We start from the raw sequence: 18,833 nt of genomic DNA on the forward strand, positions 1-18,833 counted from the left end.
CTCATGCTATTCTATTCCATTATATTCTAAATAGGTTCTTATATATAGGTTCCCCTGAGTGTCTGACTCACGGGACCCTGCCTCTGACTGGCTCCCTTCCACACTGCCACACCTCCTGGAGAAGGGCATTCAATCAGGATTGCTGCCAATATCCCACCACCACCAGGAGCTGAGAGGTGTTTTTGGGTGGGGGGATGGGCAGATGAATACATTGCTCATGGCAGGGGAGGAGGGAATGGAAAGAGCTCAGTAGCTCATGACAACTCTGCTGCCCCTCCCTTGCTATAAGCAATGGGCCAGTCTGTTCAACCCCTCTCCTCTCCCTCCCAGCAGCATCCAGCCTGGGAAAGGGGACAGGAGAGTTAAGACCCCCTGGAACTCCCAGAAGTCAAAACTGATGTGGCGGTGGGTGGAGGGGGGTCATGATGAACTGCTGGCTTGGGAGAAAGGGCCGCTGTGGGGCTGGGAGCACAGGAATCCTTTATTACAGGGTTTGGGGGATTTTCTTCCTGCAGAGGTTGCACTATGATCAAGTCACTTTTTGATTTTCTTTTTGCTAAACTAAACAGCTCGAGCTCTTTAGCTTCTGACTGTGAGGAATTTTCTCCAGCCCTCAAATGATTTTTGTGGCTCTTCTCTGCACCCTCGACAATTTTTCAACATCCTTTATATAACATGGATACAGAACAGGATGCAGTATTCCAGTAAAATCACCTCCCTGCTCCTACTCACAGCTCCCCGGTTTATACCTCCAAAGATGTCATCAGCCCTTTTTGCCATAGTATCGCACTGGGAGCTCCTGCTGTCCACTGTGACCCCTCAATCCTTTTCAGGGTCACTGCATTCCAGGATACATTAAATGAAGTAAGAACTGGCTGACAGCAGTCATCAATGGAGACTTGTCATCAAATAGGGTGTTTCTAGTGTGGTTCTGCAGGGATCAATTTTCATCATTTTCATCAATGAGCTGGAAGTAAATATTAAATCACTGATGATAAAATTCCCCATTCTGTAGGTGTGGCCTGCATTCCTTGTTCTTAAATTTATAACCTTGCATTTGGCTGTACTAAAAGAGATTTTGTTTAAGAACATAAGAATGACCATACTGGGTCAGACCAATGGTCCATCTAGCCCAGTATCCTGTCTGCCAACAGTGACCAATACCATGTGCCCCAGAAGGAATGAACAGAATAGGGCAATTATCAAATGATCCTTCCCTGACAATCTTGGCTAATAGCCATTGATGGACCTGTCCTCCATGAATTTATCTAATTCTTTTTTAACCCAGTTATAGTTTTGGCTTTCACAACATCCCCTGGCAACAAGTGCCAGAGGTTGACTGTGCATTGTGTGAGGAAATACTTCCTTCTGTTTGTTTGAAAGCTGCTGCCTATTAATTTCATGGGGTGACCCCTGGTTCTTGTGTTATTGAAGGAGTAAATAACATTTCCTTACTCACTTTCTCCACACCAGTCAGGATTTTATAGACTTCTATTATAAGCCGTTTTAGCCGTCTCTTTTCTAAGCTGAACAGTCCCAGTCTTTTTAATCCCTCCTCATATAGAAGCTGTTCTGTACCCTTAATAATTCTTGTTGCTCTTCTCTGAAACTTTTTTTCCAATTCTAATATATCATCTTTGAGATGTGGTGACCAGAACTGCATGCAGTATTCAAGATGTGGACGTATCATGGATTTATATAGTGGCATTATGATATTTTCTGTCTTGTTATCTATCCCTTTTCTAATGGCTCCTAAAATTCTCTTTGGTTTTTTGACTGTCACTGCATATTTAGTGGAAGTTTTCAGAGAACAATTGATGATGACTCCCAAATCTCTTTCTTGAGTGGTAACAGCTAATTTAGACCCCATCATTTTGCATGTATAGTTGGGTTATGTTTTCCAATGAGCATTACTTTGCATTTATCAACATTGAATTTTGTCTGGCATTTGGTTTTATTTAGTCACCCAGTTTTATGGGATCCTTTTGTAACTCTTCACGGTCAGCTTAATTATGTATCATCTGCAAATTTTGCCACCTCACTGTTCACCCCCTTTTCCAGATCATTTATGAATATGTTGAACAGCACAGGTCCCAGTGCAGAAGTAACCCGAATGGACTCAGATTACCAAGCAATCCAGATCCCTCTCTATGGCTGCCCTGTCCTCATAATTAGTTACCGCTCTGTCAATTTTTGTGTCATCCACAAATTTTATCAGTAGCTGAATATGAAAATGCTGAATATACATAGCAGGGTGTTGTATAGCATTGCTCACAGTACTGAGCCCTGAGGAACTCCACCAGAAACACCCAGGAAGAGGTTACTGGGGACTTCACGTCGGCCATTCAAGCTGCCCTTACAGGGTTGTTACTGGGCCACATTTGGAGCCTAACTTCAGTCATGGCAGTGGGGATTTTAGCCCTGCTTTAAGATGGAGTCACTAGCAGCATCTCTGTAGGACAGAGCCTAGCTACTCTGGTGACTGCGTAGCTAGACAGACAGAAATGGTACATAGATAGGCTTGGCAGAATTCCAGGTTTTTTAAAATTTCTATGGATAATATCAATGTTTATATTTAAGCGTTTTTTCCCTATTTTTATCAATTTAAATTTTCACATTTGCAGGAAATTATGGAGGTGTCAGCCAATAATTATTTAACAACAGTAGAGACTGAGATTCAAAAAGTTAAAGCTCCGTAGCCTCTATAACAAATCATCTACATTAGATACCAAAATATACAAAATAAATTGCCTCTAATCAAATTCCATCTATTTCTCAAGCAGTATCTTTCTTAGTCTGCCTAGCAGTGAATGTTGATTATTATTGAGGTAAATATTGTTTCGTCGGTTTGTGCGTGCACAGAGTGAAATCAACATTTGTTGACATTCCCTGATTAAAATCTCATCTTCCAACCTACACAAAGACAGCAGCTATGGACTCACTCGGAAAGCATTGCTGAGGGGCAATGGGAACCTACTTACCTGGGTCAGTAGCAGATCAACATCCTCCTTCTTGTGAGTTACTTGGGGCTTTCCAGATTCTCTCTGTGCCTCAGAGGTTGTGGCTGTTGCTGTTTTTATTGGAAGGCAGAGCCCAGCCCTAGTGTTTAATCAACTCTAGGCCTGTCTCTCCAAATCACAAGAGAAAGGGAGGAACCTCGGCCAGCATTTACGGGAAATGAGCGGGTGGGAGAGGTGCAGGGTACATTGACCTTATTCTGGTGTGACCTTGACTGTGCTGACCAGCCACATGAAGATGCCACAGACGAATGAGAAAGGTACAGCAGCCTTTAAACTGGGCCACTCAAGGAGTGATGCCAGATTGTTAATTGAGGAGAGGTCATAGTCTAACAGGGTAAAAACAGCAGTGAGGATGATGATTAATGATATTGAGGAGGAGGAGGATGATAAGAAGATGAAGAACAAAGGCTGGAGAGTTCAATAGGGCTTTTCAGGTCAAAGGATGCCAATGCATTTACAAATGTAATAAATATCCACAGGAATAATGTTGTCTAGTAGGGAGTGCAGCCACCTCTGGGGTGACACATGGACACAGGGACATGGATAATCATGAGTCTAGAACCAGGAGACTTTCTAGAGTCTGCCATGTCTTCTGAGACCTTTCTAGAATATGTGAGGCTGGTAGGGAGCTTTATAAAGCCCATGAGAACTCCGGGAAGGGTCACCAGAGCTGGTGTGTGTGTAAAAGGGAATCTTGAGTGTCTCCATTAGTCATTATAAGGGCTATAATGAATATAAATATAAACATTGAAAATACAAGCATTTTCTTTACTGATCTGATATTAGAAAATTGATGCAAGAGTTATTTCAGGGCCTACACCAACCACCTTCCCATAGCGACGGTGCTAGGAACATATCCTGAGGTGTCTGAAGTTAATAGTGACAGGCATCTGCTTAGAACAGTCATGGTGGCACCCCAAAAACATGCAATTTATCGCTTTGCTGCCTGTATCAAATGAATAACTGACACATCTGAGAAAACATGGGCCACATGGGATGAACTGATTTTTAAAAATTCATCAACAGAATTTTTAGAAACTCAGTACGCATCTCTACTGGGATGCGTAACTTGCAATGTGTTGGCTTTGCTGGGCTCCCTACCTGCTGTGTTTGATCCCTCTTATCTAACCCTTACATAAGGATATCAACAATTGTGTTCATCTTTAATTAACAACTCTAATACTTGCTTTCGAACAACAACTATGCAATAAAAACATATAGAAATCCCTGGGGCTGTTACAGCTTCCTTTCCAATTATTCACGCAGGACAACACAATGTTTTGAGTGTTTTGCTGAGCAAAGCAAGGCCCTACACTCAACTGGCTGAGGTCTCCTGCTAGCCAGAGTGCCCATAGGAAGGGAATCCCTGCAAGTCCTCGGGACCATGGGTAGAGGAGTCCGGGGCTGTGTGAGGGTAAAGAGATTTGATGTTGAGAGGTGCTCAGATACATGATGATGGACAACTTACCTGTGTGTCTTGCTTCATTTGTGTGTCTGTGTGTGTTGGGACTGCTGTTCTGGGGTGCGACATGTGACATTACTGACATAACCTGTAACTGTATAGATCATTGTTGCAACCACTGTTATATATTTGCAGCAAATATTGTACAAAGGTTGTAGTGTAAGATTCCAATACTATGGACAACATTAATATCTTCATTAACTGGATGGTAATTAAGTTCCAAACATTTGCCAGAGCTTGTTTGGATAAAGTAGCTATGTTCTTTAGCTCTTGGCAAGATCTCATGAAACATACAGGAACCATGCTGCAAGAGTAGTCCAATCCACTATTGTTCTAACCAAATTTTACCTTGAGTTTATAAAGAGATTCAATCATGTTATTGAACATGACTTTGATAAATCATTTCTGTTATACACTGGTACGGCTTCTAACCCAATACTAGCTGTAGTAAGACAGAACCCAGGATGGGGAGCTCTTGGGATGCAGTCAGTGATGTTTGTGTCATCCCTTCCTGCATCAATTTTGCGTTTGGGGTGTGATGTTACTGAGATAACCTGTAACCGTATAGATCATTGTCGCAACCACTGTTATATATTTGCAGCAAATATTGTACAAAGGTTGTCATGTAAGGTGTCTATGGAAAGGTTATGATTTGCTGGTTATGATTATGCTATCTGTAGGTGTGTACCATTTTTGTAGTTAAAGTTATGAATATTGGCTATGTACTTGTATCTCAATGTGTTTTGATTCTAAGAAGTCTTAGTAAAGCATTTGGGCAGCTTCTTGAGAAACGAATTTGCAAATTAAGTGCCCAATCAAGAAACACTTAATCAACAATGGACCTTGGAAGACTCCAATCCACATAAGAAGTCTTCCTGGGAACGTTTAAGATAGCATGTGAGCAATGGCTGCCGCCTGTAAAGAACTGAGTCATGCATGGACATGTGACTTGCCCATGTGACTCCAAACTCCATTTTGCTGTAATTTTCCACAGTAAGAACAGAGAGGTGTCCGTACACCTGGAAGAGACTATAAAAGACAGTAACATAGGAAAAAGTAGGAGAGAAGCCCTGGGGGCCAAATTTAGTCTGCTACGTGAGAGATTAAAGTCCAGGACCTCCATGGTTGCAGGTACAGAGAATCACATGCTTCAGACAGAGACATCCCTGGGGGGGGGGGGGTTATTAAAGGGGACTCTCTATATCCCAGTAAAGAGGAGAGTAGGGAAGTTGATAAAGTTTAGGTAAGAACTGAAGAGAAATAGTCAAATGAAAAAGAGTCCCATTCAATTACATCTCAAGAAGGCAGACAACTAAATATTGACAAATTTTATAAATGCTTGTGTACAAATGCTAGAAGTTTAAATACTAAGATGGGTGACTTGAGTGCCTGGTATGAAATGAGGATATTTGTACAACAGGCATCACAAAAACGTGGTGGAATGATGATAATGAATGGGACATGATAATATCAACATACAAAATATGTAGGAATGACAGAGTAGGTCGCCCTGGTGGGGGAATGGCAGACTATGTGAAAGAAATCGAAGAGTCAAATATAGTAAAAAACTTAAATGAATCAAACAGTACCATAAAATCTCTATGGAGAGAAATTCCATCCTTGAACAATAAGAGAATAGCAACTGGAATCTACTTCCAACCACCTGACCAGGATGGTGACAGTGACTGTGAAAGGCTCAGGGAGATTACAGAGTCTACAAAAACAGAAAACCCAATAATAATGGGGGATTTCAACTATCCCCATATTGATGGGTATATGTCACCTCAGGATGGGATGCAGGGATAAAATTTCTTGGCACTGTTAATGGCTGCTTCTTAGAGCAACTAGTCCCGGATCCCACAAGGAGAGAGGCAATTCCTGATTTGGTGCTAAGTAGAGTACAGAATCTGGTCCAAGAGGTCAATATATCACTCAGTAATACTGACCATAATATATTTAAATTTAACATCCCTTTAGGGGCGGGAAAATATAAAAGGATCCCATAGCAGTAGCATTTAACTTCAAAAAGGGGAACTACACAAAAATGAGGAAGCTAATTAAAGGGAAATTAAAAGGCGCAGTCACAAGGGATAAATGCCTGCAAACTGCACATAGACTATTTTAAAATGCCATAAAAGAGGCCCAACAAAGTGTATACTGCAAATAAAAAAATACAATAAAAGGACCAAAAACAAATGCCACCAGGAGTAAACAACAATGTACAAGAAATGGTTAGAGGCAAAAAAGCATCCTTTAAAAATTGGAAGTCAAATCCTACTCAGAAAAATAGAAAGGAGCATAAACTCTGGCAAGAGCTTCAGCCCTGGGTGGTGGGGCTCAGGTTATAGAACCCCCACCTGGGGCCGCAGCCCTTGGGCTCCCCCCGCCACATGTGGCAGTGGGCTTTGGCTTTGGGCCCTCCTCTGCCCTGGGGTAGCAGGGCTCAGGTGGGTTCAGGCTTTGGTCTCCCCTCCTGGGGTCAAGTAGTAATTTTTGTTGTCAGAAGGGGGTCATGGTGCAATGAAGATTGAGAACCCCTGATCTAGACAAACAGGTGGAAGTGAGATGGCAAAGTTTGCAGATGATACTAAATTACTCAAGATAGTTAAATCCAAAGGAATCTAACAAAACTGGGTGACTAGGCAACAAAATGGGAAACATAATTCAGTGTTGATAAGTGAAAAGTAATGCACATTGGAAAGCATAATCCCACATATACAAAAAAAAAAGATGGGGGTCTAAACTCAAAAAAGAGATCTTGGAGTCCTCTGGATAGTTCTCTGAAAACATCCGCTCAATGTGCAGCGGCAGTCAAAAAAGGTAACAGAATGCTGGGAATCATTAACAAAGGGATAGATCATAAGACATAAAATATCACATTGCCTCTGTATAAATCCATGGTACGCACACACCTTGAATAGTGCATGCAGATGTGATCATCCCATCTCAAAAAACATATGTTGGAAATGGAAAAGGTTCAGAAAAGGGCAACAAAAATGATTTGGGGTATGGAACAGCTTCAGTGCAAGGAGAGATTAAAAAGACAACTGAAGGGGGATTGTGACATACCCAGGATACAATCTGGACTGATGAACAACTGCGTCCCCTCAGCTCTCTAACCTAGAGTACCTTTTACACTGCTATTGGGTGAGTGCTGCAGCCAGCCACTCTTGAATTACACTGCAGAGGGACGCCAGGAATTTTCCAGTCCCAGACTTTCCTCAGGTATGTGCGTCTTGTACGGCCCTGCACCCTCCTGAACAATAAAAGCTCATAGAAAGTCCATCATTTATTAATAGAAAATGATATGCACGAATCCTGGTATCCCAAATGGAGTTTTCCCAAATCCTTCAATGCAAACACACTGGTTTAGATAAAACAATAAAACAAGTTTATTAGCTATGAAAGGATAGACTTTAAGTGAACACAAGTAATGAGACACAAGTCAGAATTGGTTACAAGAAAAATAAAAGTAAAATGCAACTAATGCCTAACTTAACAAACTCGAATGAATTCAAAGCAAGCGCTCTCTCACCACATGTTCCTGCAGTTCTACTGGCTGAACTTTCAGTCAGGATACCTCCCCTGATCCAATGCTCCTCCCTTTGTTCTCCAGGTGTCGTGGGCAGAGAGCAAGTGAGGAATGATTTGGGGCATCTGCCCTTCCTTCTTATTGTCCTTTCCCTTCTCTGAGAAGTATTTCCAGCTGAGGTTCAGGAGACAAAAAGACTGTGTGGATGGAAATGCCAAGCTCTTTCTTTTTAAGATGTAGATTTTTTTGGCCGCTCCCCAGATTTGGAATATTTCTTACTAACACCATGCAATGGAATCTTATAACTTTACATACAATGTTGCTTGCTACACACATTTTATCAGGACAATCATGAGGGGCTGTGCCTCCCCAAACAGCCTGGCATGGCCCCTCCCTCGCGCCACCACCAGATCCCCTCCTGCCTGCTGTTCCCTTTTGTGGCCAAGAGGCTGGGGCAGGCAGGCTGGGGGGTCGTGGTGTGCACGCCACGCCACGCCATGCCATGCCACGCCATGCCACACCAGGCCACCTGCCTGGTGCGCTGGGGCTGGGAGTGTGCGGGGGGGGGGGCTAAGGGGTGTGTGCTCCAAGCTCCCAACGGCGTTTTCACCCGCAGCCCATGAGGACAATATTAACCAGCAAGTTATGAGTTTTCAAACCCTGTACAAACATTATTATGACAGTGTGAAATAGGTGAATACAGGGTACAGACCACCAGGGTATGATAGAGGTCTATAAAATCATGAATGGTGCAAAGAAAGGAAATAGGGAAGTGTTATATATTAAATAGGAAGTGTCATCTTTTTCCTAACACAAAAACTAGGGGTCACCCAATGAAATTAATAGGCAGCAGGTTTAAAACAAATAAAAGGAAATACTTCTTCACACAACATACACGCAACCTGTGAAACCCGTTGCCAGGCGATATTGTGAAGGCCAAAATTATAATGGGGTTCAAGAAAGAATTACATAAATTCATGGAGGAGAAATGGCTACTGTGGCATTACACCCCGTATTCTTAATAGTAATATTGTTATGATATGATTATGGCATAACTATAATGTATTTTATGCCAGATAGGTCATGTAAGATATAATTGAAAAGGTTATAATTCACTGAATATGATTATTCTATTTGTATGCCTGTATCATTGTGGTATCTAAAGTTAGGAATATTGTCTATGCATCTATTACAAATGTGTTTACACCTGGGGAATGCCTACTAGACAGAATGCAATCAGTCAAAATGGCTGTCTGGAAAGAGCCATTAGGAAGAATAGGTCTTAGAAGACGCTAATCTCCCACTGGGAGCCTTCCTGGAGAGCTTTCCTGAGGATGCTACAAACAGCCTCTGACTCATGGCTGCTTTGACACGACCAGGTCACCTGGCACTGGACTCCATCTTGAAATACCAGTGTTTTTCCACTGACTGGCATGGGAACAAAACTGGGAGACAAAGGGTTCCCGCCATATGCAAAAGCTATTAAAGGCAGAGGACTGACATCATTGTGGTTCTTCACTGACTCCCTGCCCAAAGGAGATGTTTGGAAACACCTGAGAAACAAGGACTGAACTGGGGGAGAAGTGTTGGACCCAGGCTAGAGGCATTTCTGGCCTGTGAAAGAAATACCTTCGGTTTTAAGCTGCAAGCAAGTGCAGCTTGCCCTCAAGAATCTCTACGAACTTCCTAAATTAACAATTAGGGTGAGAATTTGCTACTCATATCCTATGTCTTTAATATATTAAGTTTAGATTGTGTTTTTGTGTATTTGCTAAGTAATCTGCTTTGATCTGTTTGCTATCCCTTATAATTACTTAAAATCTATCTTTTGTAGTTACTAAACTTATTTTGTTTTGTCTAAAACCAGCGTGTGGAAATCATTACCAGGGGCAGAAAGCTGTGTATACTCCCCCCCACACTGAAGGAGGGGACGAATTTTATGAGCTTACGCTGTACAGTTCCCTGTCCAGGACGGTATAATTTTGGGTTTACCCTCCAGAGGGGGGTGTTCACTTGAGTTCTGGGCAGTTCCTTAGCTTAAGCCTTCCCATTCAGAGCTGATCTCTCTGTCTGTGTGTTGCTGCAGCTGGGTGTGTCCCTACCTGTGTGTGTGCTGGAGGGGACTTGAAGGCCTGTCTCAGCAGGACAGTGTAAGGGAGCCCAGGCTGGTGGGTCAGGAGGGCTCAGTGGTACCCCAGTTCCAGGTTGCACCCTGGGGGAACCCATCATAGCTCCTAGTCAAGTTGGTCAGGGACACAACCCCATGCTCCGGGTATCCCTAAACCTCTGACTGCCAGAAGCTGGGACTGGACAACAGGGGATGGATCACTCGAAATTGCCCTGTTCTGTTCCTTCCCTCTGAAGCATCTGGCACTCGGCTAGATGGACCACTGGGCTCTTCACTAGACCATTGGGCTGATACAGTATGGCTATTCTTATGTTATTATGTCTACTTATCCCTTTCTTTTGCTTTCCATTAAAATTTATAACTTTTATTTAAGTTTCTTAGCCAATTATATTTTACCTAGCAAGCACACATGCATTAAAAACAACCTTATACAGCTATACCCAAAGGTCATGCTCTTAAACATATTTCCACTTACAAGAAGTTTAGGTCTTATTTGATAATAATTCTATGTTATCTTTTTTAGCATTACTTTTTGCAGAGCTTTCTGGGAGTTTTATCACCATGATAAATGCTTAAGATTCAGATCTTCATATGCCAACACCTGTTATTTCGGAGGTTAAAAAATAAGCAAGAAACAAAATTTTTATATTATAAAATGATGACAAAATGCTGGAGGTCTGGATACCACCTGGGTAGAGAGACATGCACTAGTGGACTAAAAATAGCAGTGTGGACACTGTGGCATGGGCCACAGCTCAGGTTAGCCACCTGAGAATGTACCCAGGAGGTCAGGTGAGAGTGCACTTGGGTGGCTAGCTCTTCCCACCACCCACACCGCTCTGGCCATTCTTAGTGCACTAACTCGAGTAGAGCTAGCTTAAGAGTCTACTCAAGCTGGGAGAAAGAGAGTCACTATTTCCCACCAGCAGCCCCCTTGTCTTTCACATTGGGGCATTTCCATCGGCTGCCTGGCTTAGCTGAGTAAGGCGGCCAGGGATCTTTTTGCTCAATCTGCACTTTAATGATGGACTTATCCTTGTTGGACATAGTGGCCTTCACCTGGATCTTCTTATTGGTCACCTCCAGCTGACCATTTGGGACCTCGAGCTTCACTTTCCTGTAGGACTCACATGTATAGGGAGGGCCGTCACTGTACATGTAGTGGTAGAGGCGCTCCATGCTGTGGAAGTGCTTCCTGCCAGTGAAGATCTGGATGGCAAACTCCGAGCTGTAGAGTACACGGTCGAAGGGGTTGGAGAACATGATGGCCAGAGTGAAAGTGTTGGACTCGTAGCTCAGCACCCCGACGCTCCCGCGGGCTGTGTAGCTTGTTTTCACAAACACGCTGCTCCCGAAAGAGCCGGGGGGGATGCGGGACACAGGGTCTATCATGGCATGCCCACTGAAACAGTAAGTCCTGGAGGAAAACAACACAGGGTTCCTTCATTACACAAAATCCCTAACAATAATTAATAACTGCGTCCCAGCAGCAGGAGAATCCTGACCTTAAGGGCTGGGATGGGTCACAGCCCAGCTGCTCTTCTGTAGAGGGGACACACAGGTCGCTGGACAAGAGAGCACAGCCCTACCTTGGCCAGCCCCCAGGACAGCAGGGTCTTTCCTACATGATCAAGGCACTAGGTAGTGGAGATAAGGTAAGCGGGCAGGGCTGGCCCCCACCCTCCGACCTGACCTGGGCAGGGCTCTGCCTCCCCCACTGCCCTGCTCCCCGCTCACACAGCTGCAGCCTGCCTGGTGGGAGTGCCTGCTGCAGAGCCTGGGCTGAGGGGCTGGAGCCCAGCAGCTTAATGCAGGCTCTGGGACTGGGCAAGGAGGAGCCCTCTGGCCTTGGAGATAGCAGCAGCCAGGCTGTCTCTAAGGCAGGGGGAGGAGCCAGAGCTGCCCCTCTGGGGCTGCACGTGCCAGGGCTGGGCGAGGGGGGACTCTAGGTGGCAGGGTGTCTCTTGGGGAGCTCTGGGTTTTTACTGGGTGGCAGGAATCTCTGGGCATCAGGGTGTTTTCTTGGGGGGGGAAAGAAGGTGGAGTCTGGGTGACAGAGCTTATATTGCAGTTCTGGGTTTCCCCAGGGTGTAGGGGACTCTGGGTGGAAGGATTTTTAGTGGTGGTCACTGGCTGACATGGTTTTTGGAGGGTGTCTCATCTGGGCTGGGTGTGTAGCAATCAGACTGTCAAGGGGAATTTAATATGGTTGAGGTGGGGGCCAGTTGGTGGAGTGACCTTCCTGTCAAAATTCCCCTGGGGGGGTTTGATTTTGAATTTGATTGTTTTCTCACAGCTTTCTTGCTAATGTGGATGAAAGCCAGCTGGGGCTTGTAGCTTTTTGTTTTTAAATCAAATCTGTACTGGGTATCTAACAGAAGCTTTCCTTTGTTATTTGATATACAGACCAATGGGTTAATAAAAAAACACCTTTGTTTCAATAAATATATTGGGCTACTTTGGGGCTAGTATTTAAATGACTTTGGACTATTAATGCAGTAGAAATCTGGCAACCCTGAAAGCGTTACATGGTCCTGCACATTATGTTATTAACTAAAGCGTTCAGAGCCATACATAGACAGACACACACACATCATATGGCTGTGTATGAGTGTGTGAGTACATGTGTACGTGTGTGTACATGTTTGTGTGACTGTGGGTGTATGCCTGTGAGTGTACATGACAGACACATACATACATGTATGTGGTGGTATCAATGTGAAATAAACACACTGAACACCTTTACAATACATCACAGGCCTATCGCCATATCACCTGCCCCCCATCCATCTCCCTGGGACTTACTCAGACTTCCCGACCTCCCAAGAGGCTTCCAGCAGCCATTTCCTCTCAAATTCCCTCCCCCCCCCCAACAAAAGTCTGATTTCCCTCCAAACTCCCCCAACCCTAGTCCTGGACACATTACATAAAATGTCCTGTCTGGAAGGTCCATTACAATGTTGTGCCTCTGCAGGGCTAGAAACAGCAAATTCAGCCCAGAGGGCAGTGGGATTTGCAGTGACCCAAAGCACATATATCACTCACCCAATATGTAAGGTTGGGAGAGAGAAAGGTATATGGGGATAGATAGATAGATATATAGATAGAGTGTATGGGGACGGACAGACAGACAGATGGATATTCAGTAGCAGACACATACCGTATACCCTGGCACATCTGTATAGACACCAGCCACAGGTTGACTTGGGAAGCTGTGTGGAGGGGGCTATGGGAACCTGCTTACCTGGGGTTCTCAAGGGTCACATCTCTGGTGTTGTTGGCTATCTGGATGCCCACACACCGGCCTGCATTCGCCTCCAGAAGCAGCCCTTCAATGTTAGTCATCTCGCAGCAATGAGGGATTGTTCAGCAGCAGCTCCCACAGAGCACCACCAGCCCCTCTCTGGGCAGAGTCAACTCACTGCATTCCCAGGTCTCAGCCAAGCATTCAGGACCAGCACCAGCTGCGTGGGCTTCCTGCTAGCACATCTGAGGAAGTCGGACTTCGGCAATGAGCAATAAATGCTCCCACACACTATCAGCAAGGGGTGTCTCCAAGGGAGGACTCCACCTCTCATCCTCCAGAACCCTGTGGTGTTTTCCTGGAACATTAAGGCAAAGCTTATGCAAAACCTCTTCCTTTCTAAAAGGGCAAGGAAATGGGTGTTATCTAGAGCTGGCCAAAGGGGAAAACCAGCTGCAACTCCAAAACTGAAGGACATTTGGAATATTTGATCAAATGTCTTTTGGAAACATTTTGAAATGTTCTTGCTGTGTTCCCTGCCTGCCCCAGGATGCAGGACAATGAAGGATGCCCTGGTTTGAGTTTTTTTTTCCCACTTTTTCATTTTTCTGTCTTTTCAGTTTTCCTCTGCTGGTCAAAGCTGGAGTCTTTGTGTAAAGATTCCAGTGCTGGAGAACCCCCCACGTCCCTTGGGCCTGCGATCCAATGCTTAACAGTCCTCCCTGTTGTGCATTTGAGCCTGTTTCCAGTCGGAATTTGTCTTGCTGCAACGTCCATGTGGAAATGGTGGGAGCTGAGGTCTGGGGCATGGTGTGGGGAGGTGACAGGTCTGACCCCTGCCTCACGGCTCCTCTGGGCTGCAGGTGAGATCTCACAACAATTACCCAGAATGCTCTGTGGCTGGAAGTAATGCACGGGGTTCTGGGATAAGTACCACTCTGCAACACACACTGGACACACAACTTGCACTCTGGTGTCTCTTGCACTGCTGAATTAGCCTCAAGGGTTCCCCAACGCAGCTCCACATGCAATGTGGACACACAGAGAATTTGCTTGGGGGTACTAGGGCCTGCCTGGAGCCATGGAAACCTTGTGGATACATTTCCCATCTTGTCCCCATTCTTCTCCCCTTGCTCTATCCCGTCACTACAAGGTAATGCAGCGCCCCAAGACCGCATGATGGCAGGCACTGTGATGGCAGCCTGCAGACCAGGTGTGCCCCTCCTCTGCGCCTGAGCTTTGGGCATCACATGGTCAGACAGAGGTGTAAGAATTGGAGCGAGTCCGGAGGAGAGCAACACAACTCATCCAAGATTTAGCAAACCTGACCTGTGAGGAAAGGTTGAAAGGATAGGACTTGTTTTGTCTAGTGAAGAGAAGGCTGAGCGGGACCTAATAGCAGTCTGCAAATATGTTAAGGTCTGTTATAAAGGAGACACTGAGCAATTGCTCTCCATGTCCACAGGAGATAGGTCAAGAAAGAATGGGCTTAATCTGCAGCCAGGGAGATTCAGGTTAGGTATGAGGAAAAACTCTTATTCTAAGGGTAGCTAAGCTCTGGAATAGGTGACCTAGGGAGGCTGGGGGATTCCCATCACTGGAGGTTAAAGAAACAGGTTGGACAAACCCCTGCCAGGGATGGTCTAGGTTTATAGGGTCCTGCCTCAGCATGGAGGATGGGCTAGATGACCTCACGAGATCCCTTCCAACCCTACATTTCTCCGATGTCTGTGACTTGTCTTCACCACCGATTGTTCCAGATAGTTCAGCCAGAAATCTCTCTGGATGCCAAGGAAAGGTAAAGGGCCCTTTGGAATAGTAGTAAGCAGCATCAGCATTTAAAAGTGAGCAGCTGGGTTGAATGCCTGGGGGGCGGGGAGAGGAAAGAAGGGGAATAATAAAGTGGAAAAGGCTGAGGAGGACAGAGCAAGAAGTGAGTCAATCCCTGAGGTGACATGAGGGCAAGGGAAAAATGCTCTCTTGCTGAGGCACCAATGTGGGCGATGGGACAGAGATGCCCTAACGGTTCCTGGGCAAAGGCCATTTTGATTGAGGAGTTAATCAGTATCCACAGCCCATAAATGTGAAACTGAAATGTGTCACTACCAGTTACAGGAATTCAGTAACTGCTGCTGGGAATATTTATCTTTATTGCAAACCCTGAAAAACAGGAGTAGGAAACCGCTAGGATGTTTGCATGTTGGCTGTGGATATTAATTGAAGTGACTTGAGGAAAGCTGAGGCAGGGAGCTCTGTCAGGCATTACAATTTAGGTCTGTTTGCTTCCTTATCAAGCCGTTTGCACCCCAAATGCAGACACGTAAACCAGGCCCTCTCTGATGTCAAGAGAGGCCCGGGCAGATTCCAGCTTTTGAGACCCCTAGCCATAATAAAAATAAAAAATGATGACACATGAAAACAAAATAAGGCACCAAAAAAAGAGTGAGACATAATTTGAATTTTTTAAATTTTTTTTTTAGCAAATGCACTAATTACTGAGGAAAAAAATCTAGTTTTTGTGCAGTGTCACAGTTGATATTAAGCCTGGCGAGCCCATTCAAATGCTCTTGTCCCATATTTGAACGGTGATAGTTCTTTGCCTGCTTCAACACGTTGAAGGTGTGTTCACCTGAAGCCACTGATGCAGGCAAACTGACAAAAATACACAATGCAATTGTGATATTAGGAAACACCCCAGAGACTCCAAGTTTGAGTATTTCTTGAAGCAATTCCTTTGGCTTGCAATCCAATTGAAAGTTTGTGGAATATATTCGTCTGAGGAAGATGACCTCATCACTGAGATCTTTTGAGATTTCTTTGTTGTACTGTTCCTGAAATTGTTCAGCTGCAGAAAACAGATCTTCATTACTCAGTCTGTTGAAGTGCCAAAGAAAACCAAAAAGGGTACAAATTAATTGCACGTGTAAGACCTGATTGAATAGAGTCAATGATGACAAGAAGACATTGACCCTATAATGCTGCTCGACATCGGATTCAGTAGGTAAGTTGCGATTGTTGGAGACCTCAGATGAAATCCAATATTCTGTGCTACTAATTTGGATTCAGTCAGGATCGCATCCCTTTGTTCATGAATCTGTTTAATGTCATTGATAAGACTTTCAATGTTATCCCTCTCAACATCAAGTGTAGCATTGCATGCTTCAATTACCAGATTACCACAAAGATGACATCAGAATTCATTCAAATTTGGACATGTGCTTCTGAATAGACTGACATTCAGTTCGAGCCCGTGCAGTGAGATTGAGAGATTCAAGCTCATTTAAAGCCTTTCTCACTGAATTCAAATGCTGCACAACTGGTTTGCGAACAGGGACTGCTAACAGGGAGTTTTGAGAGTGAGTTCTCCAGGCGAAGGAGGAAAAAATACAGGACCCTTGGAGTAAGTGGCTGTCTGTAGTGTGTGTTTGTGTTTGGGGGTTATTTGCTGTGTGCTGAGCTTGTGTTTGTCTGTTTGTCTGTCTGTCTGTTTGTTTGAAGGACCATATGCTGTGGCCGGCAGTTGAAAGCTGTGAGCTTCTAAGCAAGGTTTGAAATCTAGAAGCCTCTGTTCATTGGCTGAGCCTTATTCGGGGGGGGGGGGGGGGCTATCAGGAAGGCCAGGGCTTTATAAAGCAGTGAGTCAGTGACCAGGGGCTGCTAACAGGGAGTTTCGAGAGGGAGTTTGGAAGAGGAGTGGGAAGGGGGCGAGGTACACTTGCCATTCTTTAAAACCTTTAAACTAAACTATAATAAAAACTTCTTGATTTAAACAAAAACCCTAACATTAATCTAGGTAGATGTAGGACAGAATGCAGGCAGAAGCCTAGCAGCAGAGTGGGGGCTATCCTGTTTATTGTGCTCACTGTAGCATGTATGATTACTTGCCCTATGGACGGGTGGCATATGTGTGCATTCGGTGCAAGGAGCTCCTAGCCCTCAGAGACCAGGTATGGGCTTTGGAGGCCAGGGTGGCGGAACTGGAGGAGCTAAGAGAGGCAGAGAGGTATGCTGATGTAGCTTTCCGGGACACTGTAGATTTGTCCCACCTCTGGTCAGACAGCCCCTGCGCTGTTGAGGAGGATGAAAGGCTCAGGGAAGGAGAGCAGTGAACGGGAGCAGAGGGAAACCTTCCCATAGTTGGGACCCTCCTTCCAGATGATGTTGGGGTATCCTCTTGCACTGAGGTTACCTCTCCAGGGGAGGGAACTCCAGTCATTAGGAAAAGGCAGGTGTTAGTAATGGGAGATTCTGAAGGGTTAAAATCCATGTGCATTTTATATAACAACCTGGTATATGGATTGTGCCAGCTCTTTCTCAGACCCAAAGTCCAGAGTTTGGTTAAGAGACCAGAGGCCTAGCAATAGTGATCAGCTAAGAGAAAGCTGGGGGTAAACAAGATAACATTGCCTTTGCTAAGATCTGCTTGGTCAGTAGAAATGCCAGATGTTGAAGCAATAACTGAATAATTATGTTTCATCCAATGTTTCAAATTGAACAAAGGATCCCTGTTCCTATTGTGTTTCTCCTGATGGGAAAACAGTCTTCCCACAGATCCAACCTTGAGTTTATGAAAAATTGGCACAGGTCACTATAATGATATGGCACCCTTCCACCTCCCTTCCAAGGAACCAATGCCCTGCCTTAAGACATAAAGGAGACAATCTCTATTTCCATATGCTTTCACTTTTTCTTTGCTTTAACCCCTAGGAATGTACCTGTTGGACAATCAAAGGAGGTGCTCCATTCCTATGGACCCTAAAACAGAATTCAACATATATATTTTATACTAATAACATTTTATCACAGTATTAATTAAATGTTAACTTGCTAACTTGAGACCATGGGCGCAGACATTATGTAACCTTTTAACCATTGGCTACTGTGCTATCTTGTCTTGCTGCAAAACCTATCCCGGGGTGTGGAACTGCCTACCCCGTCACTTTCCCCCACTCTTGGAAAATCTATATATTCCATTGTAATCAATTGATTGACAGTGTCTCTGAGCCTAATAAGCCAGGTGACACTCTGCCAGGGCTGTGTGTAATAAACTCCTATGCTTGACCACTACATGGTGTGGATTTATGTCCTTCAGATTTGATCATTAGAAACATAGCTGGGTTTGTGATGACCGGGAGAACCGTATGGTGACTTGCCTGCCTGGTGCGAAGGTTGCGGATCTCTCAAAGCATCTAGATAGACTTATGTGTAGTGCTGGGGAGGAGCCGGTGGTTGTGGGACATGTAGGTACCAATGACATAGGGAAGGGTAGGAGAGACATCCTGGAGGCCAAATTTAGGCTGCTAGGAAAGAGACTGAAATCCAGGACCTCTATGGTGGCATTATCAGAAATTCTCCCAGTTCCACGTGCAGGGCCAGGTAGGCAGGCAGAGCTTCAGAGTCTCAATGTGTGGATGAGACGATGGTGTAGAGAGGAGGGGTTTACATTC

The 18,833-nt window shown here is 44.7% G+C and overlaps 1 protein-coding gene across 1 annotated transcript; it reads right to left on the minus strand.

Moving 5' to 3' along the window:
* Nucleotides 1–7,926: 7,926 nt before the first annotated feature.
* LOC128826691 (uncharacterized) lies at nucleotides 7,927–13,576 on the minus strand. Its single transcript, XM_054010134.1, has 3 exons — nucleotides 13,387–13,576; nucleotides 11,140–11,559; nucleotides 7,927–8,576 (listed from the first exon to the last, which is right to left on the minus strand). Exons 1-3 carry the CDS (start codon nucleotides 13,485–13,487, stop codon nucleotides 8,153–8,155), a joined length of 945 nt encoding a protein of 314 aa, XP_053866109.1. The 5' UTR covers nucleotides 13,488–13,576; the 3' UTR covers nucleotides 7,927–8,152.
* Between the last annotated feature and the right edge of the window lie 5,257 nt (nucleotides 13,577–18,833).

This window comes from Malaclemys terrapin, chromosome 20, assembly GCF_027887155.1.
Source record: "Malaclemys terrapin pileata isolate rMalTer1 chromosome 20, rMalTer1.hap1, whole genome shotgun sequence".
In the NCBI taxonomy this organism is placed as follows: domain Eukaryota; kingdom Metazoa; phylum Chordata; order Testudines; family Emydidae; genus Malaclemys; species Malaclemys terrapin.